This window comes from Eschscholzia californica, unplaced genomic scaffold, assembly GCF_041429995.1.
Source record: "Eschscholzia californica isolate CP2 unplaced genomic scaffold, dmEscCali1.0.p SCAF_6, whole genome shotgun sequence".
NCBI classification, from domain to species: domain Eukaryota; kingdom Viridiplantae; phylum Streptophyta; class Magnoliopsida; order Ranunculales; family Papaveraceae; genus Eschscholzia; species Eschscholzia californica.
The window spans coordinates 23,568,440-23,592,422 of record NW_028238483.1 but is presented as its reverse complement, the minus strand read 5'-3'; the positions used below and the strand labels follow the sequence as shown (position 1 = coordinate 23,592,422).

At 38.9% G+C, this 23,983-nt stretch overlaps 3 protein-coding genes across 7 annotated transcripts; 1 reads left to right on the top strand and 2 right to left on the bottom strand.

Annotated features, from left to right (window-relative positions):
* The first annotated feature begins 3,914 nt into the window (after nt 1–3,914).
* Nucleotides 3,915–11,729, top strand: NPX1 (nuclear protein X1). Of its 4 annotated transcripts, XR_015228268.1 has the most exons (12): nt 3,915–4,229; nt 4,874–5,890; nt 5,976–6,024; nt 6,119–6,271; nt 6,960–7,027; nt 7,147–7,213; nt 7,535–7,615; nt 7,702–7,817; nt 8,560–8,626; nt 8,742–8,872; nt 8,969–11,142; nt 11,317–11,729. XR_015228268.1 is itself a non-coding variant. In XM_086650521.1 (11 exons), exons 1-11 carry the CDS (start codon nt 4,224–4,226, stop codon nt 11,060–11,062), a joined length of 3,849 nt encoding a protein of 1,282 aa, XP_086506647.1. In that variant the 5' UTR covers nt 3,915–4,223; the 3' UTR covers nt 11,063–11,729. The 4 variants fall into 4 exon arrangements, 2 of the variants coding, with proteins under 2 accessions (XP_086506647.1, XP_086506645.1); XM_086650521.1 differs by having other exon boundaries at nt 8,969–11,729; XR_015228267.1 differs by lacking the exon at nt 3,915–4,229 and having other exon boundaries at nt 4,438–5,890.
* Nucleotides 11,730–12,638: 909 nt separating this feature from the next.
* On the bottom strand, nt 12,639–16,915 carry LOC147532664 (uncharacterized). Of its 2 annotated transcripts, none has more exons than XM_086650522.1 (3): nt 16,216–16,915; nt 14,685–16,141; nt 12,639–14,135 (listed from the first exon to the last, which is right to left on the bottom strand). In XM_086650522.1, the coding sequence occupies exons 2-3, from the start codon at nt 15,396–15,398 to the stop codon at nt 12,858–12,860; spliced, it is 1,992 nt and encodes a 663-aa protein (XP_086506648.1). In that variant the 5' UTR covers nt 15,399–16,141; nt 16,216–16,915; the 3' UTR covers nt 12,639–12,857. The 2 variants fall into 2 exon arrangements, with proteins under 2 accessions (XP_086506648.1, XP_086506649.1); XM_086650523.1 differs by having other exon boundaries at nt 16,195–16,756.
* A 2,528-nt stretch (nt 16,916–19,443) lies between these two features.
* LOC147532663 (glyceraldehyde-3-phosphate dehydrogenase 2, cytosolic-like) lies at nt 19,444–23,060 on the bottom strand. Its single transcript, XM_086650518.1, has 12 exons — nt 22,263–23,060; nt 22,127–22,156; nt 21,935–22,035; nt 21,664–21,779; nt 21,467–21,566; nt 21,002–21,148; nt 20,825–20,885; nt 20,620–20,717; nt 20,295–20,437; nt 20,126–20,209; nt 19,850–19,939; nt 19,444–19,721 (listed from the first exon to the last, which is right to left on the bottom strand). Exons 1-12 carry the CDS (start codon nt 22,264–22,266, stop codon nt 19,676–19,678), a joined length of 1,020 nt encoding a protein of 339 aa, XP_086506644.1. The 5' UTR covers nt 22,267–23,060; the 3' UTR covers nt 19,444–19,675.
* Between the last annotated feature and the right edge of the window lie 923 nt (nt 23,061–23,983).

Genomic DNA, 23,983 nt, shown 5'->3' with positions numbered 1-23,983 from the left:
CCTTCATATCCATTTAGACCATCAGATGATTGGAGATAAACCTATGAGGTTAAATTTCATCCATTGGGAGGAGGGAAAAAGATACCCTCTTCCCTTATTATATAGATTAACATAAATATTTTAAATGTGTAATTGGTTGTTGACATAAGGAATGTTGTTCATAGTTGGATGTACAAACAAGATTTCATTGATCTCTTTGTATCTTTGTTGAACAATTTGTACCCCTACTATTGCCTTGGAGCAACACATGCATTTGTTCATGACTCTTTGACTTTGGAGTACTGCAAGGAAGTGGAGGTTGTGTTCATGCCAGGACAGTAACTCAAATGATAAACATAGTGTTGAACGAATGGAAGGAAACAACAATGCATAATGTGAACATTATAGAATAGACGAGGGTTGATTTTGACTATTTCTTGGTATATGTGTTACTTAAATTGATTTTGAATGTTTATATCATGTTTATCTCTATAAATGTTTGAGATTGTATATTTAACATTTGAAAGAACTGTCTGTGCCCACGGATACGGATTACACCCTCGTTACAAAGACAAAACAAACACATAACTGCTGCAAAGCAATTCTGAACACAAAATTAAAATAACTATAAAGCATACACATGCCACAACAAATTTAAACAGACCATAAAGTAGCTAGTGTTGTTTCTCTGGTTATCAAATCGATAAGTCGATTTCTGTCTTGGCTTGTTTTAGACAGAGTTTCCTTTCTCTAACGTATAGAGAAATAAATAATTACAGAATAATGATATATCAATATTCCTTCTTTCTAAATATGTAGTCGAGGCGAGAATAGATTCTCTTTCCTTAAGACATTTTACACCCCCGTAACAGTACCAAACGTTAATGCCTTCGGGATACAACGACTAACCTTTCAGAATTTTAAGATGGTACTTCTATATTCTGAAAGCGGACGAACCTTTGTCAGTATTATGAGCTCTTGGACTAATGCGGATGATCTTCTAGATGCTTCTGAAATTCAAATTTCACTCGAGACTTCTTTCTTCCTTTTCTAGATATTCTAGTCTATCCAGAACCTCTAGAAAATACTTCTTTAATTAGATATTCTAGGCTAACCAGAACCTCTAATTGTTAGAAGGGAAGAGAAGAAGAGAATGAATTGAATTGATGAAAAATGAAGTGAGTTTGGGTGGTATTTATAGGAATTGAATAGGTATAAACTTTTGGGACACATCTCTAGAGTTTTGGGGACAAAACTCTTGGTTTTTAGGGACACAACTCTTTGAGAAGAGTTGGTTATATAACTGGGATTTTCGGGTGGATTTTAGGCCATCAGATCTGGCTCAAAAACTCGGGTGAAACAGCAGCCGCTAGATGATCGTGATCTGTCCCGAAAGTATCCCACGCGCTAGCCACGTGTCCGTCAACGCACAGTCCCGCTTCTGTCCGGACGCGGAGGGAACGCGGACCATTAGATCTCGCGCAATCCCGCGGAAAGAACGCCCACCGTCCAGATCTGAGCGCGTCCTCTTCGCGCGAATGCCCCCCAACGTGACTTGTCCTCTTTGACAATTTAGTACCTATTTCAACCGATTTTTCGTTCAAACTTTAACCTTGAATTTCTCATTCATCCGGAATCGGATTTGAGTGATTCTTGGCTCTAAATCGTAGAGCTCGACGAGACGAACGCAATGGCGCGTTCCGTTTCTGAGTTTGATGAGTCGGCTCGAGCCAAAATAGGCTCCGATTCCAACAGCTAGTTTAGTACTTTATATAAGCCATAACAATGTAACTTCAGGATTTTTTTTGTTGTTAAATGTAAGTTATGGATGGGCGCTGATATCAGCCAAAATGTTATACGCGACCCGGACTATTCTTGACCCAGGTTAATAATTAGGGGTGAGCAACGGTCGGTTTTTTTCGGTTTTGGCTCGAGCCGAAGCCGAACCAATAAGTGACGGTTTGACTAAATCGTCGGCCGAAGTCGAGCCGAACATTCGGCCGGCCGACATGGTTCGACTCGGTTTGGTTCGGCTCGGTTGAGTTCGATTGATCGGTTTAACCGATCACAATTTAGAGAAAATTGTAAACTAATGTCATTCATTTCATTGCATACACCGAAAATAAAAATTAAGAACTCATCATACTTTTCCACCATTACATATGCTGAAAATAAAAATTAAAAATTCATCGTACTTTTCCACGATTACAAAAATAAATAAATAAATAAATAGAAGTACGAATAGAAAATCTATAATTGTAAGTTATTAACTAAGAATAGGTTGTGGTAAATAGAAAATCAGTGAAGACTTACCTTTAAAACTTTTCAATCAAGTTGAATAGGTGGTTGATGAAGCCGACAACAACAACTAGGGAGGAGGACGGATAGTAGTATGGAAGATTCGATTAGGGGTTTTCTAATTTTTTTTACTTTTTAGTTTAGCACTTTCTAACTTTACAAAATTATTATTTCATTTTTCCTTAGGGTTCGGTCGGTTCGGTTTGGGCGGTTTCTAGAAACTCAAGTCGAGGCCAAACCAAGCCGAATTAGGGTTGTTCGGTTTTTCGGCCGAACCGAGTCGAACGGTGATCGGTTCGGCCTAAAAATCGGTCGGTACGGTTCGACTTGGTTTGGTTCGGCCAATTGGTTCGGTTTCTGCTCACCCCTATTAATAATCATTGATCCGAACTCTCTATAAGCACTCAGTCAACTAATCAATGACCATTGGTTTCGGTTGTTCAGTCAACAGAGGATGCATTGTCAAGGTCTCCTTAATCCTCATGGATTTCTTAATATTAATCAAAGAAAACAAATCAGTTTCTTATTCCATGCTGATAAGATAAAAGGATCATTTCTTTCTTTGAGTTTGCCAGAGTGAAGCTAGGACGAGCATGGGAATGAAGTGTGTTTGATCAAACATCTTTTCTCTAGTTGGTCTAGCAGCTTTGTTATGAAGAGACGAGGAATAAGTTCACGTTTGAGACCTGAATAAGCTCTGTTCTTATGAAGAAAGATGGTGATTACTGAGTGTATTTGAATTTATAACATTGGCAAATGGATAATCAAGAGCTAAAGCTTGTAGACCCTTATTGACAATAAAAATGAAAATTGTGTCATAATAATATCGCTTCGGATTTTAGAGAGAATATGAGTGAGAGATGTCTCGGATTGGTTAGAGAGTAGAATTTTTTATTTTTTGTTAACAAAAATCGACTACGATCTACGTTAGTTATTACAAGACATCGATACATCATGAAGATGTGATGAGCACGATAACCGCGTAAGTTAAACCAATAATGAAAGAGGCCTAAAGCTTTATCCCATGAAGTAGTGAGATCGAGACTCGGTGGAAACATTTGCCATCAAAATTTATCCCATGTAATTTAGACAATATATATACTCCTAATTTGTCCGGCTTAAGGCCTCTTTCATTATGTCTGGCTTTAGGCCTCTTTCATTATGGTTTAGATTAGACGTAGATCGTACTCGATTTCTCAAAGCAAAAAAAGAACGAATTTCAGTCAAAATCCTAGGCGCCTATAGAATATCCAGCGATTGGGCCGTCTGATAATAGACCCGGCCGCTAAAAGCAGTTTACCCGGGTACCTTTAGAAGATCTAATGTGTACGTGCAACCTCGACAAAAAATGACGGACCATCTTACGTCCTACTTCTACGAATGGCGGGTCACGTGCCACTTAAGAGTATGGTGCCACGTCACACGAGGCTAAAAAGGTAAATATGGCGAAAGTAAATCCATTTCAAGAAAATCTCAACCTAACTGGCACTTCGAGAAGGGCATCATAATATTTAAATGATTATATTTATAACCGTCCGATTAACCAATGTCAAAGATCTAACGGTAAGTGATGCATTTATCACCGCGATTAGCGGTTTCATTTCTTTATAAATATCGGGACGGAGGGAACCTGATCTACATCACTTCTTTTCTCTCTCCTCGGGTTTCTCTCTCCTCTCTCTGTCTCGAAGCAGGACGAAAAAAAGCTAGGGTTTGCAGGGAACAGGTGAAGAAGATCTGGAAGACAATTAGGGTTTGAAGAACTAATCTTTTCATCTTTGAGCTACACGAATGGTGGTTCATTTTGTTCTATTATCTTGATCTAGGGTTTCGTCTTTGGGATATATGCTCGATTGAGGGATAAGGTTTCGTATATTCGAGATTCCGCTTCTCGTTTTTCTAGTTCATCTTCCTTGGAGGGGGTGCCGAAGAAACACTTGCGAGTTATGATGGTAAATCTGATCTTTGGAGTGGTTCATTTTGATTGGAAATTCTTGCTTCGTTTAAATTGTTGAGTCCATTGAAGGTTAGGGTTTGTGATTCGAGATATGAAAATTGGAATTTGTTTCATACAAAAATTGTTCATATTTATATGTTTAGAGAATAATTATAACCTAGTTCAACAGCACAATTAATTCTATTAAGTTTGACCTTAAACTTTACAACGACAAGGGGAAATTAGGGTTTTCATCACATAAACGTAATTTCTTATTGGGAATTAGGAATTAAATTTTATTCCGGAAAAACACCTTGAATTTAGGTCTCCTATTATTGATATGTGCAGACCAAGGGATTTAATTTTATGGCACCATCTGTTCTTGTAGAACATACTTGTAGGCAAAAGGAATTAAAGAATAACTCACAGGAAGTACTAACTGCAATGGTGGGAAAGACACAGAGAGTATCTAGGGGTTATTCAACTGGATTTGTTCCTGATTACCGTTATGCTGTAGAAACGATAGGAGAATCTGAAGGTTTAGGAAGCTCAGGTCGATTTGAGATGGATAGGACTGCCTCAGATGATTCGTTTGCTCTTAAAAGGAAATGTATAAGTTTAAATGTTGATATAAGTAATGGGTTTGGAATCCCCCTACAGGTTATCTCTTTGGCCAAGATGTCTCGGTACGAGAAGAAGGAATTGGAACAGAGACTAAAATCTGAGCTCGAACAGATTCAAAACCTTCAAAGGAAACTTCAGCCATGGTTTACAAGTATTGCTTCGCTATCAGGTCTCGGTGATAAGCGGGTTCCCGCTGAAGATTTGCATAGATCATCTGAACTTCTTTCTAGTGGGCAGGGAAAGAAACGGGGACCACCGGGACGTAGTGGTCCAAACTTGAAAAGGGGTTTCTCAGGAAGATTTCAGGCTGTGAAGAGGGTTCCTCTTTCTAACTCTTCCGATTTGAAGTTAATGAAGCAGTGTGAGGCACTTCTGAAACGTCTAATGGATCATCCTTATGGTTGGGTTTTCAATTCTCCTGTTGATACCGTGAAGTTGAACATTCCAGATTATCTCACAGTTATCAAACACCCCATGGATTTGGGGACAGTGAAGAGTAAGTTAGCTAAGAAGGAATACTCGAGTCCGTTGGAATTTCTTGCCGATGTGAGGCTTACGTTCTCTAATGCTATGACATACAACCCACCTGGAAATGATGTTCATGCCATGGCTGATCAACTCAGCAAGATTTTTGAAATGAGGTGGAAATCTATTGAAAAGAAACTTCCTGTTAATCAATCTGCACCAGATCCTGTGCAACTGGGCGTTTCTAGAGAAACATTAGCTGCTAAGTCTGTTTCGCCTTCTAAAAAGAGAAAAACTTCTTTGGGAAGTCATGATCTTAAGACAGAGCCTGTTGCGCCGACAATGACAGATGAGGAGAAACATAGCCTAGGCAAGGATATAGAAGCTTTAATTGGGGAGTTACCACTGCATATTATCGACCTCCTGAGAAATCAAAGTTCTGGTGCTAACCAAACTGGTGAGGATGAGATTGAGGTTGACATTGATGAACTCAGTAATGATACGTTGTTCACACTACGGAAGCTTGTTGACGAATTTGTGCAAGAGAAACAAGCAAACCAGAAGAAAGCTGAGCCTTCTGATATAGAGGTTTGTGTTATATTTGATTTCCCCTTCTGTCTTTCACAATGTACAAAATGCATATGAGCACTAATATATAATATTCTGACTGCAGATTTTGAATGTTTCTGGGCCGAGCAATTCATCTCTGCCACCTCGCAAAGGTTATTTTCGATCACTAAGGATTCAAATTTCTTGAAGTTGTCTCTCTATTGAATTGTTTTTCATGTGTCTTATCATGGTCTTCTCTGTATATAGGAAATGACCCAGTGGATGAGGATGTAGATATTCTAGGGAATGATCCTCCTGTTTCGAGCTATGCTCCAGTAGAGATTGACAAAGATACAGCCCGCAGAAGTAGTAAAAGTAGTTCTAGTAGCTCCAGTAGTGATTCAGGATCTTCAAGTAGTGGTTTGTATTTGATTACATCTTCTTTCTTTTTCTTTCAGGCGAAGTTGCAAAATCAATACAGTTCTGTAGTACTGTTCATTTTAAATTTCCTGATGCCATTGTATTGAAGAATTCATGCACATCTACTTGATGCCTTCAATCTTTTTTCCTATTGTTATTGTCAAGGGCAGCTATCTAGTGTTTAGAGGTTCAGAGTCCGAAAAATATCTCGAGATATGGGAAGTGGTCAGGCTCAACTCAATACTATAAAATATTTCAGGGGGTTAAGAGCACTATGTATATCTTTTCGTGTTTGAGACGGTGTAGTATATCTGTGATGACATCATAGGTCCGATAGAGGGGAAAAAATAGAACTAAAAAACATCCCAAATCTGTAGTAGTAGGGTGTAGATTGTATTCAGAGTCTTACAATTTGAATGGGGTATTGTCGTATTGAATATATTTTTTCGCCCACAAAGTCAAAGTATGCTATTGATTTTTTTCTTTGAAACTTTGCTATTGATTTTTGTTGGTTCTGGAAGCCCCCGACCTTGTGATTGTTTGTATTTCTCCTGTATTGATAGTTTCGATGTGATGGCTGAATTGCTATTGCTCTATCTGTTTTTTCGTTAGCTTGGTACTGTTATTCATGCTCAGGATTCTTTTTTCCTTCCATTGATTTTTTTTTACATTTCGATTTGCAACTCAGACTCCGGAAGTTCTTCTGGAAGTGATTCTAATCATGCTAAGGCTTCTTCCCCCATGAACGTTGTAAAGGTAGCTTATGTTATTATTGCATCTGTTTTCACTTCAATCTTAGTGTTTCATCTCATGCTGACTAGGTTTGTGTGAGATAGAGATGCATCATTACTAATTTCTGTCTTGCTTACATGCAGGAGGTGTTGGGTTCGGGAGAAACAGTAAACCACCAAGCGAACGGTCTTGACCCACATGATGGAAATCGTGAGTCCTATGGTTCTAGCGTTGTTTGAACCCATTAAAATAATTATTTATAAGGGTGAAGTTGTTCGTCATTCCACTAATTCTGTATGACTTGAAAATTTTATTAGCAAAAAGAAAAATCAATCTTAGGTTAAACTTGATTTCTAAATACAGGCGGAACCAAAACAAACTTGTTCATATTTATCATGCTGTACTTATAACCAACATCAGTGTCCACCTCTACCAACTTGTTTCTTTGTACATGGTGATACTGTGTTTGTAGCTACTAGTAAAAAAAACTATAAAACTCTACTTAGAATCTTTTTCCTTCATGATATGCAGAAGCTGTTAGTGGCGTGGATCAGGTTGAGCAGAGTTCGCAGCTCAAGCCACCCTTTATTGAGGTGGAGAGCCGACAAGAGGGTAAGCAACGAATGTTTAATCGCAGTTAGTATTAAAAGATCCAGTTTCGGCACAGGTCTTCATGCTTTGTTCTACAAATCTTTTAGGGAAGAGTGCTCCATCTGAGAGGCAAGTGCTACCAGATAAGCTCTATCGTGCAGCTCTTTTGAGGGGTCGTTTTGCTGATACTATCCTAAAAGCCCGAGAGAAGACTTTGAACGAGGTTTGTTACAAATTTGGATGGTAGTTCAAGGTTTATCTTAGGTCGCGGCTTTGGGGAATAAAAAAAATTCTCCGGGGAATAAAGACTTTTCTTAAAACTAGTCAAATAAGATTGACTTTTTTGTTCATTTTTTATTGCTAAGGGGCTTTTAATTTTAGAAGATGATATAACTCATCACCTCATCTTCTCGCTACCTCATCATCTTCTCCGTCGAAGGTCGCCGGCCGACCAATTTTCCGGCCGGCGACCTCCAAACATATAAAAAAAAAAAAAAAAAAAAAAAATTTTTTTTCTCTCTCTCTCTCTAACACTCCGGCGAAGGGAGACCTTCAAAGGTCTGTCCATGGACAGACCAGATCTCCGGCGAAGGTCTACCTTCGCCGGAGTATATTAGAGAGAGAGAGAGAGGAAGAGAGAAAAAAAAAAAAAATTTTTTTGAAGGTTGCCGGCCGGATTTCTCGGCCGGCAACTTTCGCCGGAGAAGATGATGAGGTGGCGAGAAGATGAAGTGGCAGAGAGAAGAGATGAGATGGAAGAGAACTTTCAAAAAAATTTAATTTGCATTCCCCATAAAAATTTATTCCCTTGAGAATTTTAAAAAAAATCTGAATTCCCTGGAGAATTTATTCCCTGGAGAATTTATTCCCCGGAGAATTTTCTTTATTCCCCAAAGCCGCGGCCTTATCTTATTGTAGCTATCACTATTTGACGCGATTGGACCGATCACATTGGTTAATATCAGGGTGAAAAAGGTGATCCTGAGAAACTGCGCCGGTTCAGGGAGGATCTCGAAAGGCAACAAAGAGAAGGTTTGAACTGTTTCAACACCCTATTACTTCAACCATTTCAATCTTTTAGTTATATGTGAATCCAAGAGAAACCTGTAATTAGTATTAAGGTTTCGAGGCTTTGTTCTGTTCACAGAAAAAAATCGGTTACAAGCTGAAGCAAAAGCTGCAGAAGATGCCCGTATAGAAGCAGCAAAAGAGGCTGCAGCTGCAGCTAAAAGGAAGAGAGAACTTGAGAGAGAAGCGGCGCGACAAGCGTTGTTGCAGGTCGAAACATAATATGTTATTATCTGGGTGAAGTCAATTACAACTGGTATCTTGTTTTTCACTGAAGATGTCATTGGTCGCTTTTTTCATGTGCAGATGGAGAAGACAGTTGAAATCAATGAGAACGCCAAATTTCTTGAGGATTTGGAAATGCTCAGGTCTGCCTCTGCAGCTGTGGATTTACCCTATGTAGAAGAAACGAGCCATGGACAATCTGAAGATAGCATGAGTTGTTTCAACTTCCAAGGTAGTAGTAACCCTTTGGAGCAGCTCGGATTATATATGAGAATGGACGATGATGAGGATGAGGAAGTTGCTCCAGATGATGTCGCTTCGAAAAATGAGGAAGGAGTCGTGCCGGATAGAGAAGAAGTTGCTCCATACTCTCATAGGGACAATGACGAGGTTGCTGCAGAAAATGTTGCTCTTAACCAGGAGGAAGAAGGTGCTCTAGATAGAGTTTATGCAGAAAATGACGAGGTTACTGCAAACAATGTTATTTTAGACAAAGAGGAAGCTCCACATAATGTTTATAAGGACAACAACGAAGTTGCCGAAGACGATGTTGGTTTGGGCAAAGAGGAGGAAGGAGTTGCCATGGACATTGATGAGGTTGCTGCAGGCAATGTTGCTCTCAAAAGAGAGGCGGAAGAACCGGCTCCTCATAATGTTAATGCAGACAATGATGAGGTTGCGGCAGAGGATGTTACTTTGGACAAAGAGGAGGAAGAAGTTGCTATGGACGTTGACGAGGTTGCTGCAGGCAATGTTGCTGTGGAAAGAGAGGAGGAAGAAGCTGCTCTGGACGAAGTTTATGCAGACAAAGTTGAAGTTGCTGCGGAGGAAGTTGCTTTGGACAAAGAGGAGGAAGTTGCTCCAGATAATGTTTACGCGAACAGCTATAAGGCTGCTGCAGATGATGTTGCTTTGGACGACGAGAAGGAAGAAGTTGCTAAGGATAATGTTAATGTGGACAATGATGAGGTTGCTATGGACAGTGTTTATGTGGACAATGAGAAGGAAGAAGATACTCCAGATAATGTTTATGCAGTCAATGATGAAGACGTTGCTGGAGATACTGTTTGTTTGGACAATAAGGAAGCTCGGACTAATATTTATTTGGATAATGGCAATATCGTTGCAGACAATGTTGGTTCGGAGAACCAGGAAGGGATTGCTCACCAGAATGTTTATGCAGTCAATGATGAAGACGTTGCTGGAGATTCTGTTTGTTTGGACAATGAGGAAGCTCCGACAAATATTTATTTGGATAATGGCAATATCGTCGTAGACAATGTTGGTTTGGAGAACCAGGAAGGGGTTGCTCACCAGAATGTCTATGGGGACAACAATGAGGTTGATGATGTTACTTTGGACAATGGGGAAGTAGTTGCTCCCCAGAATGTCTCTGTGGCCAATGAGGGTGTTGATGATGTTGCTTTGGATAACGACAAGAAGGAAACTGGTCCAGGTAACGTTTATGCAGACAATGGTGATGTTGTTGCAGACGATGTTGCTATGGACATTGAGAAAAGAGTTGCCCCGAGTAATGTATGTGCAGACAATGGTAAGGTTGCTGGAGAAAATGTTTGTTTGGGCAATGAGAAGGAAGATGGTGCTAATACAGATGATGAGGTTGCTGCAGGCAGTGATGCTGCAGATGACGATGAGGTTGCGGTAGACAATGAGGAAGAGGTTGCTCTAGGTAATGTTTGTACGGACAATGACGAGGTTGCTGCAGAGAATATTGCCTCGTGCAATGAGGAGGAAGGAGTTGCCCTGAATAATGTTTGTGCAGACAATAATGAGGGTGCTGTAGAAAATGTTGGTTCGGGCCATGAGAAGGAACAAGGAGCCTTAGAGAATGTTAATGTGGACACTGATGAGGTTGCTGCCGACAATGTTGCTTTGGACAAAGAGGAAGAATGTGCTTCTGATAGTGTTTTTGGTGATAAAGCTGAAGTTGCTGTAGATGATGTTGGTTTGGAGAAAGAGGAAGAAGTTGGTCCCAGTAACGTTTATGAGGACAGCGAAGAAGTTGCTGTAGCCAACGTTGCTGCGGACAAAAAGGAAGAAGTTGCTCCGTCTGATGTCTATGTAGACAAAACTGAGGTTGCGCTAAATGTAGTTTCAGATACCCCACCGCCGCCACACGTACAACAGGATGTAGAGGGAGGAGAAGTTGATTAGAACAATCTCCCCTTTCTGCCTACATATTATTTGAGAAATCAAGAGAACGAAAACTTGCAGTCAGAAGGACCCATGCAGAGGTACTCTCTCTCTCTCTCTCTCTCTCTCTCTCTCTCTCTCTCTCTCTCTCTCTCTCTCTCTCTCACACGCACAGGTGCACGCCTTTCTCTTGTCCATGGTCCAATTTGGACCATGTTTTCTGCAGCTTCAAGTCAAAAAATGAAATTTTCTCTTTAATCATCTCTCTGGTTTAGGTGGTGTACTGAATGATTGTCTATGGTGGATAACTGATTATACCTCCGATCAGACGATGCAATACAGTTCTTCAGTTATGGAATTTCGACGGGAAGTAAGAAATCTGAGTGATATTCAGTCTGTATAGCTGACATAAACACAGAACACCTCAAGATTTCAGTCTTTGCAGATGTAGTTGAAGCTTGAGATGAATCATTAGAAGTCTAAGTAATTGAAATCTGGATCTGAATCATTTATCGGCATAAGATATGTCGATATCCAAAAGAAGAGAAAATGAGTACATTGACTTGTGTACTATATAAAAATTGTGTTGAGTTATTGTGTAGCTGTGTATATTATTTTCGTTTGTTACTTACTGAATACCGACACCTCTGTTGGAAAATTTTGAAAATTTAGGGCAAGTTTTGTTCTAGTCTGAATGTTTCTCGAGATCCCTTAGTTTTCTTTCAAGTTCCAAGTTTGAAAAAATGTTCCTTGTATCTTCTCAATATGTGTTTTTTATTTTGATTTCACAGAATTTTCCATCGAAACTATGTGTAATTCCTTTATGGCCCTCCTCTTCGTATCAAGTCATTTATCTTGTAGCTTCTGTTTGATTATATGGAAGTCTTGCAGTTCTCATGTCCACTTGCCCCATTTGTACCAAATCTGATAGAAACATATCTTGATAAACACTTGGCCGTGTTTGGTGCTCAATTGAATCGATTTTCCTGGAAAACTAATTCTGTAGTGTGATTTCTATTAATCACTGTACTTCACTGCGTGGATCATTTGATTGATGACCACAAGGGAAATCAAAACCCACCCATAGCCTGGGATTAGGTCTCCTATTCAAGAATGTGTTTTGATTTGTTTTTGTGTACTAAACATCATTTGTTTGGCGGGGTTTAGAAAACTGAAATTTAGGGGCAAATTAGGGAGGTATCTAAACAGGGAAAGGGAAATGATAATGCTGCTCAGACTCTCGAAGTGCCGAAAAAGTTATGAAAGCAGGCACTATGAGAGTCTAGTTCAGCTCGTTTACACAGGATATCAAACTCTGCTTGGATATTCATAAAATGCAGTTAAGGAATAAGGACAGGTAAACCACAGGAAAGCTGGTTGTCATGTGGGTAAACTTCACCGAAGGTTTGTTCAGCGTTGCAGAGCATAATAATGCAGAACAGTCTCTGGATTAAGGTCTGACGACCTAGTTGTTTAACTCCCCTATCGCCACTAGCTGGCTTCTGCATCAACGATGGTACGACAGATCATGTCAAAAGTCAATGAGTTCACCGGGCCGTGCAGTAATAGTGCTTACTACAGAAAACAACAAACAAAGTTCAGAGATCAACACACAACCTAGATTGATTCAACCTAAAATCTTCTCTTCAACATGGTTAATAAGTTTTTGAGATAACCAATTTAGAAGTAAGAAACGTCTATCAAATTAGAAAACATGTAATACTTGTCTGAATGCCCAAGTGGGTCTAATTGCTCGGTTCATGGCCGACAGTGGAGGGACATGAACCTTAGGATCCATATGGTTTCACTAGTTCGATCAAGCGTTCGATGGTACAGATTGTCTGTGACCATGGTTTGGCCTGTTTACCGCGAGTCCTTGTGCACCAAAACAGTAGTATAACTTCTTGTTAAGCGATGTTGATTTTCGGGTCGCGTCTTCTGTTCCACCATTACAAGGACTAGAACAAACGGATTCCTCATCGTCCTCTATAAAAACACCTTTCTGCTTGTCTAGTGATGTTGAAGAGGAAACAGATTGTCCGGAAAGTGAACCAGATGGATGTGGAATGGTTCGAACTACGCTTTTCGTTAGCCCGCTAGAGACTTTCTTCTTAATGGATGGGCTCGGAAAACTACTTCTAACCGAAAGTACCCGTTTGTTAGTTGGAAGGGTTGAACTCTTTGAGAATCTCTGTCTTAGAGGAGTCGGAATTTCCTCAGAGTCGGTACTTTTTACAAAAGAACCCATTGAATCCTCATCGATGGACTTTCGAATACCTTCAGATTTTTTCCCTGTTTTTCGAGGCCACCTGAGGAGGATTCTCAGACGGCTTGCTGCATTACTTATAGAACCTCGCTTTTTCTTAGAATCCACGGAGTTGCTAGTCTCGCTTACTGACTCACTGAGTTCACTCGAACAAGAACTCAATCTCGCACCAATTTGATCGAAACCAGGACCAGTATCAGAAATTTCTGCACCTGTGTACAAGAAAATCTCTGCATCAGGTATTCTAAATGAAGTTCCTGGACTACTTCCAATGCCTTGAATCTTCATGTGAGAAACAATGGCAGTTCTTGCCATATAGTCGTGAGAATTGGAAATACCCCCAGCTGAAATCAACTGTTTTACTAGTATTTCAGATGATGCAGATCGAGGTCGCTGCTTGAGAAGATCTAATGGAGTCATACCGTCTAAATCTTTGATATTTAAGTCGATAGAAGGAACTGTTATTAGAAGTTCAACGAGATTACCATGAACATTCCCAATAATGGCCGTGTGAAGAGCAGTTCTACCTTCGTTGTTTTTGACGTTGATGATATCTTCGATGTTTATAATCTTCCCGAACATCAACTTCTTCATGAGCTCGAATTGTCGACCTACCCTTTGAAAACCAGGAGTTTGAAAACCAGCAACAACCATGTGGAGAAAAGTATTGCCAGAGTTGTTAGTTAGGGAGATCGATAATGGAGATGCGAGTATTAGAGCTTCTACAACTGGTATGTGACCTCGGTAAGCGGCTATATGTAATGCCGTGTTCCCTTGATTGTCGATAGAGTCAATTATACTGAAAGAGCGAGTTAGATCCTCAACTACCTGCAAGAACAACAAAGCCAAGAGGTTTTAAGTAAAACATTCCCCCATGCCTATTATATGTTTTCAGTGAAAACATGAAATCATCAATATAGCTAAATGCTAATGGTGCTTATATGATAGTTTCTATGAGTCTCAGTATGAGACTAAAATTATCCGAAGGGACAGGAAGCTCAAGACAGGATGACAAGATCCATCGTGTTAGCTTGGTATGGTTGCACATCCCAATTGGTACTCTATGTGAGGGACGAGAGGCAAGGACCCAATGAAGCTTCGTATGAGGCAGCACGAGCATTGCTCGTATACTACGACTCATTGATGAGTTGTGCCGTGCTTATGTCGAGGCCGAGATGACCTAAAGGTCACAAGTCAACCGATATGTTCGAGAAGACTTTCTTTGAACTATGAAGGAGTTGATAGCGCCATATGGTCGTTACTCGTTAAAGCTCATTTTTGCAACTTCGGCACGTGATAGTTTGAGTGTATTTCAGAGTCGATCTAACGGTCCGTGACAATTAGTATCAGAGAGAGAGAGAGAGAAAGAGGACTCACCTCAACCTGACCTCTACCAGAGGCAGCATGTAAGATAGTAGATCCTTGAAGATCTCTAAAACTCAAAACATCAGAACAGTCCCCAAGAATTTCCTTCAAAACCTTCAAATTCCCACCTCTAGCAGCAGCATGAACACCTCTATTCATCATCTCCCACTTAAACTCTGAAGGAACTTCCCCTGTTTTTTGTTCCCCCAATTCTCCATAACTACTCATAAAACATCTTGGCGACACCGAAAAATCAAACAAAACCCTAAAAACCTCAGAGCTTTTACTCCTTGCAGCTGCATAAAATATATCTGTGACACCAAACTCTCCTTCCCCATACACAAGAAGAGGATCTCTTTCAAGCAATTCTTGAACAAAACCCACATCTCCAGCTGAAGCAGCAGTATAAAGAAGCCATCCACCATATCCAGCTCTGATCAGAGAATTCTTTCTTCCTCTTTTATTCTCACATTCATGGAAGAGTTTTCTAGCAACTTGAGAACGACATCGAGCAACATCATCGAACTGAGCTTCATCGTCCCAAACTGTTTCTAAACGACGAATTCTCCTTAGTGAAGTAAGTTTGATTAGGAGATTTGTGTCAAGATGAAGAAGCTCACGAACTAAATCATAATGACCATTTGCAGCTGCCCAATCGATTGGAGAAGCATACCACCATTGATCTCCTGTACTCTCCCACCTAAGAGGAAAGTATGAAGGAGGCATTTTAAGAACAGGGGAAAACAGAGAAGAACTTTCCAGGAAGAAGAAGATGGGTTCAGAGAAAAAACTGCTATATTTTTAGGCAAATTGAAGAATACCCAGATTAGATAATAAGATCAATTAAGTTAATATTGAACAAGATCAAGATGATGAATGAGATGAGAAGAAACAAAATCTAAGAGATTTAGATGAAGAGATACTAAAGAATCTTGGATGAAGTACTTAATAGTTCAGATCTAATATGGTAGAAGGGTTATTTAGAAGAAGAAAAGGAAACCCATTAAAGATAGATTGTAGAGAGAGAAGATAGGAAACAAGGGAATGATTAGTTTTACAGGTGACAGAGTAAGAAAGTAGAGTGAGAAAATTGAAGAAAACCCAGGAGATATAGAGATGGGTAGAGTCTGGTTAAAGAAAAAACGCGGTAAAATAGAGATTAGAGCTCAAAGAATAGTATAAGGTGAGGAAGAACGACAAGAAGGGATGGAAATTTAATAAAAAAGGATGAGTTAGGTAGAGAATGAAGTTTCACAGTTAAAGCACCGAACTTTCCACTTTAATACTCTCTCAGGAGCGAGAGAGAGAGAGAGAGTTGAATTGGTGGGGGGAAATAAATGGAGAAGTGTAGAGAGAAAAGGAAAGCAAGATCTAGACAGATTCCGTTTGGGTCTGTTAAGATTAGTGTAGTAGTTCAAATATTGATGGATGATAAAATCTGTACGTTGCCCCTTTGTACATACAGACATCTCAGATGAGATGACAATTAGCAAATTGTTCGCGAGTCGAAGTTGCAGGATACTCGTCGATAACCCCCTCATGCGAGAAGGTTCTATGTAGAGACAAGTCAAATAAACACGGATGATCAACCCATCCCAATTCCCGACCTTAATAACTAAAGAGAAATAGTGTTTGTCAGTCTATATATTTCGGTCGGGAGTTAGCTGAGATATGTATCGGACAGAAAAGAAAAGTATTACGGTTGATTTGAAAATTCAGTCCACGGAAAAGAGTGTATTAGTAAAATAACAAACATGTTAGTCAAGATAGCATGTGATATAATATGGTCCTTGAGGCATGGGAGACCAACATATATCATTATATCCACAGTCCTTGGTGGAGACAGCCACCGCCCATGAAGTTTCATTAGTAGGTGTCTGCTAATTTTAAGGATCATGACCTCTCTCTCTCTCTCCCTCCTCTCTCTAGATTACACTAAAATAATAATCATTCAGACATGGGATCCCTTTTGATCATCAAAGGATCTGATCCTACATAGGATTTGTTTGGGTCCTATGGAAGTTTATTAGTAGTAGTTTAGGTTGGGTTTCGGTGTTAGAGCAACTCAGGTTGGAGCAGTCGGCTCAACCCACTAGGGTTGGAGATGCTCTTAATGAGGAGAGAAGAGAGAGAATCTAGAAAAAAATGAGTGACATGTAGAGAGAGAGAGAGAGGATGGGTGAGATCCAGAGAGAGAAAAATTTTGTTCCCACTTAGTACAAAATTTTTGTTGTATTCCCCAAGTCTAGATCTGATTAGAAGTCATGCATCTAAAGAAATGGCATAAACAATGTGAGTAAGGTTGAAAGGGAAAGAGAAAGGTACATATAAGCCATGTGATTGACAGCTTTGGGGTTTGAGATACAACTTATGAAAAGCTAGGGCATTCCTCCTATTACAGACATAAAGACTGCAATAATGTTGTTGATATATGTCCCACTCTCTTCACTTTTTAGATATTTTCATTATATGGGAGGATATTGTTCTAACAATGAATCATCTATCAAGAAGATATTGGATAACCGTTGATGGAAGTATATGATAAAAAAATTGTCGGATTCTTTTATATGTCATCTATGAGTAAGACTCGAAGTGAAAAGATATTTTTCATTTTGTAAACATGTTGATACAATATTAGATCCACATAAGTGAGAGTGAGAAAAGACATTGAAACAATAAATACAAAAACATTGCGAACATTAAGTATCTTCATGTTGAAATTACATAACCATAACTACTAAAATATCGTAAGTCTCAAGCAATCTATTAATATTGTGATTTTGTATTGTCATGATAATATGGTAGAGATATAACTAGTTAATAACTCGACCCCTTGTTCTCCACTGTAAATTGTCTTACTGAGTCGATATGCACCAAAAATCCATTTTTTACAACAAAAAATATGTACATAAATCTAAGTTGGTCTACTCCTACATAGAAATCTAATACATGAATATGACAACCTGTTATCTCTGAAGGTTAAACCTATAAATAACCGGCCAACAATCTTCTCATGTAAGAGGTTTTAAGCATGTACATCTCATTCAGCTTGATGAAAGATTGATCTTTATAAAAAGATGTGATTCTATAAATCTCATTCAGCTAGATGAAAGATTGGGGTGGAAAAAAGTGGTCTACTATCAATGAGATTCCTTTTTCTCATCAGACTCCTTTGTCAAATGACTCTCATCTCTCACTTTCTAAGTGAGGGTTACATCAAGGACTTATCCTCACATGGTGGGTGGACGGTGGACCAGAGGCAAAATATAGATATGTATAGAGAGAGACTGAGAGAGAGAATAATAGACAAATTTTGGCATTGTTTAGTTACTTTTTATCTCTATCCAAATACATTGATTTTGGCATTCTTATACCCAAAGCAAGTGGTGGGAATCCGAATCCGGCTGGCCCTTTCCAACCCGGGCTAACATAAAGTCGGATCCAGCAAGTCGGCTCGAAATTCCAGTGAACATAGGGCAAGACAGTAGGACATATAACACAAAATTTCACCCAAATCTCACCACCATCCGTGGATATTTCTTCCATTCTCACCTAAACCAATACCCAAATTGATGTGTTTGAAACACAATGAGCAAACTATAACACATAACCAGACCAAACTTTACAACCCTACTGTTAAAGAAGAATGCCCAAGTCCTTGTAATTAGGGTCAAAGAAGAGCACACTTGCATGGACGAACGCTCCATCCACGAGGTCAAGACGTATGCTAAGATGCATATAAGGAGGCGTACCACTCCTAGCAAAGTTCCTGTTTTGCCTATTTCCACCCGACATACTTGTTTGCATAAATACGCTAACGTCCCTGGTTCAGACTTTAAAAGCAACAACCCCTTCCATCGCATGCCATCCTAGCACACGTCTTCACGATTATTATATAATCGTGAATTTAACATGGTATCAGAGCAGGTTATTTGTTCATGTTTTATGCTTCCGCAAAATTCCAATTTTTTTTAGTTGAGATTACCTTATTATTCAATCGCTTTGCCGATTTGTTTAAATTTTCCAAGATTATTCTTGTGATTATCAAATTCCAACGCTTTTTTAATTCGTTGTGATTAGTACTCAGTTCATCACTTTCATCTAGTATTTGATGTCGAAGAAGCACCAACGATTTCCTCTTCAACAAAGGTCAGGTTTACATTAATTTACAATTTCTTTTGTTTTGTTTTTTTTTTACGCTTTTTCAGAGTCAAACTAGGTTTCAAACTGAGAACACAAATTCTGGAACCAAAATCTTAGATTTGGTTTATTTCCTGTCTAAACAGAACGTGGCACAATTTTGGACCAATCACCAAAGCTTATCCCTGAAAAAGCGTAAAAAAAAAACGATAGAGACATGGAGATAGAGTGGTCACTAAGTTGGTTTCGACACAGATATATACTTATATATATATTACTCTTAATTGAAAAAAAAAAAACGACTCGTCTGACTGTCTCCACCCATTTTGGATAGACAGCAAAGAAATGGAAAAAAAACACACATATAAATAGATTCATTTCTAGGATGTGAACTGACATGTACGGATTCGTACCATTTCCTGGGTCCAACCTCAATCTTTTTATCAAAATATACTATTCCTGGGCGAGTTGGAAAATTTTCTTCCATCAAATTGGTGGTGCTCATATCAAGCTCCACATTGACCATGCATAATACCAACTCTTAGCTTAGTTCACAACTCTAACAACTATTTGTCGAAGAAACTCGGATAAGCCGAGGAGAAATAACAAGGTAGAGATAGCAATAGGAAGCTTTAGAACCCAGAGATAATATAAACTAACGATGGGATCGAAGTATCCAACAACACAGCTGAAGTACTTATATGTTCCCTAAATAAAAACAAGACATGAAGGGACAAAGACTCATTCATGACTACAATACCTACTCATAACTTAGATCACAACTCTAACAACTATTTTCCTCTTTCATCTTCTTTACTGGTGAAAACTAACAGCTAAACCCTCTTACTGGGCCTTGTACCCTCTTACTGGGTCTTGGACATGTGAACAATCAAGTCGATCACACGGGAACTGAAACACAACAAAACCACATTCAGATTCTTGTTAATGGTAACATTTGATGGACAAAAGCAGTATACGAGAAACTAATCTAATGAAATTGTGCAAATAGATATGAAGTTGTGATGTTTTCGGTGTACCTGTATCCCCATTCGTTATCGTACCACGAAACAAGTTTCACAAAGTTATCGTTCAAAGCAATTCCAGCTTTGGCATCGAAGATGCTTGACCTAACAAACATTTGGATATACACATAATATTAGCATTCATTGTACAACACGCGCTAGAAAACATCTTGCTAGAATGTTTAGACCAAACAGTACCATACACCCTAATGTTCGGAGGACGAAAGATCTGACTGAAAAGCAATAAAATCGACATAACTTTATACTTTAATTGATTTTAGTAGTCTATACCTGTTGTCGCCCACAAAGTCAGTTGAAACCAAGTCATCTTCAGTGTATCCCAAGATCCCCTTCAGCTTACCTTCTGACTCCTCCCTAATCAGGCAAGACCAGATATAAGTTAGACTTATAGCCCTATAGGAGCCAAAAGCACAAATACATCACTATCTAGAGATTTTACTTGATAGCGGCTTTAATCTGATCGTATGTAGCTTTCTTCTCAAGCCTTACAGTAAGATCCACCACGGAGACATTCACAGTGGGAACACGGAAAGCCATTCCTGTCAACTTGCCATTGAGTGCTGGAAGCACTTTTCCTACAGCCTGCACAAAATAAGGTAAAAGAATACATAGTTATCAGTCAAAACTACGCCAATAAACGAATACCCTGATAGCCGAACACATTCTTAATGTGAAAACCAGGATTGATCTATGTAACCCCATCAAAACCATAAGAAAATGACATGTCATCTAAAGCTAATGACCCTCCGATGAGAAAGAGTTACCTTGGCAGCTCCAGTGCTGCTGGGAATGATGTTAAATGAAGCGGCTCTTCCACCTCTCCAGTCTTTGCTGGATGGCCCATCGACAGTCTTCTGGGTAGCTGAAAAAAAGTAATTGAGAAAGAAAGCACACATTAGTATATACAAAAAAAAAATGCCACAAATTCATTTTCGTAATGGAACATATAGACAAGAAAACAAAACCGACCAGTGATGGAGTGGACAGTGGTCATAAGACCCTCAACAATGCCAAATCTGTCATTGATAACCTGACAAGTTCAAGATAAGAAACACATAACACTAAGACTCAAGATTTAGCCTTAAAAACTTAATATCAAAAGAAAAAGTCGTCAGTAACTTAGATTAATCAAGGTGAATTGATCACCTTGGCCAAGGGAGCAAGGCAGTTGGTGGTGCAACTAGCATTGGAGACAATGTCAATGTCTGATTTGTATTCATTCTCATTGACACCCATAACAAACATAGGAGCATCTTTGCTGGGAGCGGAAATCACAACCTTCTTAGCACCTCCCTGAAAACAACCCATAGTTCACCAAACCAAATTCAATGCAAAACCAGAAAATGGGTATAGTTAATCAAACTTATACCTAGCAAAACCTTCTCAAACATAGACAAAGTAAACAGCTACTTTTTGTTTTTGGTTGACATGAAATCTGACTTAAGGTCTGAATTGGCTTGAGCCAGAAGCCCAGAATGTTTATTTTTGTATGACTCAGTGATGATGGCCACTCGACTGAATGTCTGATTTGGGATTATTAACAGTTTTATTTGAGTCAGACAAGTCAGATTCAGACATCTAAAAAAAACTAAAAGATAAGTAAAAGAAGACCTTCAAGTGAGCAGCAGCTTTATCCTTATCAGTAAACACTCCAGTTGATTCAACAACAAACTCAGCTCCAGTTTCACCCCATGGAATCTCATCAGGGTTCCTTAATACAAATTTGTTCAAGTCAAGCATTAAAATCTTTAAACATAAAGAATGATAAATAAACTTCTTTTGTTCAAATAAGAAGAAATCATTTTTACCTAAAACCAAAAACAGTAACTGGTTTTTCACCAAAAAGAAGAGTATTGGAGTCCTTAACCTTGAGATCATGGTGCTTCCATTCTCCATGAACACTATCATACTTGAACATGTATGTCTACACATCCAAATAACTAAAAATCATTCACATTCTTTACTAGAAGAAGAAATATTAGATTCAATTTTACAAAATTTCGCAAAAGTTCAAAGAAACTGCATGCATTTCTAAACGAGTGACAAACTAGACCTAGAGAGAGAGAAAGAGAAATTGACCATGTAATCGGTGGTGATGAAAGGATCGTTAACAGCAACGAGTTCAACATCATCTGTCTGAAGAGCAACTCTTGCAACCAATCGACCGATTCTTCCGAATCCTACAAAATGTTTGAAGGAACTTAATGATAAGAACAACGAATAAGTGATTAGTTCAAAGAGGCAAAGAAGAAGTAATTGAGTTCAAATTACCATTAATTCCGATCTTGATCTTTCCAGTACCTGTTAAAATCAAAACAGAAACTCAGATTAGCTTCGATCAACATATTGAAGAAAGGTTAATTACGGAGAATAAAAAGAATAAGGTTAAAAGAACAGAGCTACTCACTCATGATTTCTAGAGAGAGAGAGAGGAGTTTTAGAGAGAGAAAGAAGTTTGAGAGAGAGTGGAGTGAGAAAATGGAATGAGAATGAACTGGAATTTAAAGAGGGGTTGAGGTGAGGCGTTACGATTGATGTTAAATCCAACGGCGGCGGAGTAGTCGAGAAACCGTTTTGCTTTGTTCAGTAAGCGGTTAAAGTGAACCGTGGGCTGTGTTTTTAGCTGATGAATCTTAACCGTTTAAATCGAGATTGACGTGAATCACTAAACTGTCTTCTAACGAAAACCCCCTCAATATTTACACCTTCCAGAAAGTTTTTTGCGAAAATTTTGCCCATAGTAAATTTTCATGGGTGGGTGCCCTCTAAATATTTGTCGTAAGTCTGTCCCAATAGCAAGCTAGCCCATAGACAAAAACCTACACCATCTCCAACCTCAGCCTATCTCAGACCCTAAAAATCATTTTTTCACCCAAAATTGACAGCCTCAGCTAAGCCCCTAAAATTCAGCTCCAACTTCAATCTCTCTTGAGGTCCTAAAATTTGAATTTGAATTTTGAATTCTCTTTTCTACCCATCCAACAACCATATTAAATTCCTCTACAAATTCTCTCTATAAATACAACTCTCTTTCTCTACAAACTCACATCAAACTCTATCTTCTTTTTCTCTACAAACTTATCAAACTTCATCTTCCAGACTTCCATATTTTTTTCTATACCCTCTGTCTTTCTCTACAATGAAGCTCAATTTTACTTTATTAAACATGATGCTTGAAGAAGATGAATGGGTTGCAGAAAAAGACGATGATGATCTCAGAAAGTTAGAAGAAATGAAAAAGAATGCTACCCGAAAACGTTCTCGTCATGCTGATTCTGTTCCGGATCACCAAACGATAGATGTAATAAACAACTCGGTCATGAAACCATTATGAGAGATTATTCCTAATCCATATGGCCAAAAGAAGCATACTTGGCAAAAGACAAGAGTCGGTTCGAAAAGATGTTGAACGAGCTTTTGGTGTACTGCAAGCTCGTTGGGGAATTATTTGGGGATTGTCACGTTGGTGGGATGCAAAGACAATGAATGATATCATGAAGGCGTGTATCATACTGCATAACATGATCATTGACGACGAATGACCAAATGCTACAACCAATATCGAGGGATGTGAAATGGGTCTGATACATCGTGGAGAAACTTTACCTCACGAGTTGCTTGAACGTATGGATCGAGTTAGAAGCCAGAAAATCCGTACCCAATTGAAGGCAAATCTTGTTCAACGCTTGTGGAATCGATACGAACAATGACAATGAATAGATTTTGGTCACTCGATTATTAAGAATGTGTTTTGGATCGTTAGATTATCTATGTAAAAATTGGATTATTAATGCATTTTAATCATTTAATGCTAATCTATCTTTAAAAAACAGTAACTATTTGTTTTTTTTAATAACATTTGCTTTCAAAAAAAATATTGTGCCGTTGGATGTGAGTTAACAGCCAAATCTGGTCGTTGGATCACATCCAACGGTTGGATTAAGGCCCCAGCGTGACCGTTGGGGATCTCAGCCGACCTTTAATTAAGGACCGACTAGGGTTGGACCTGAGAGGAGGGGTTGTAAATTCAAATTTACGGCCCCTCCGGCCCTTGGAGATGCTCTTATGTTTCTCCATACGAAAGAGAAAGAGGTAATAGTAATTGGATATTTAAAAAACAAATTTTTG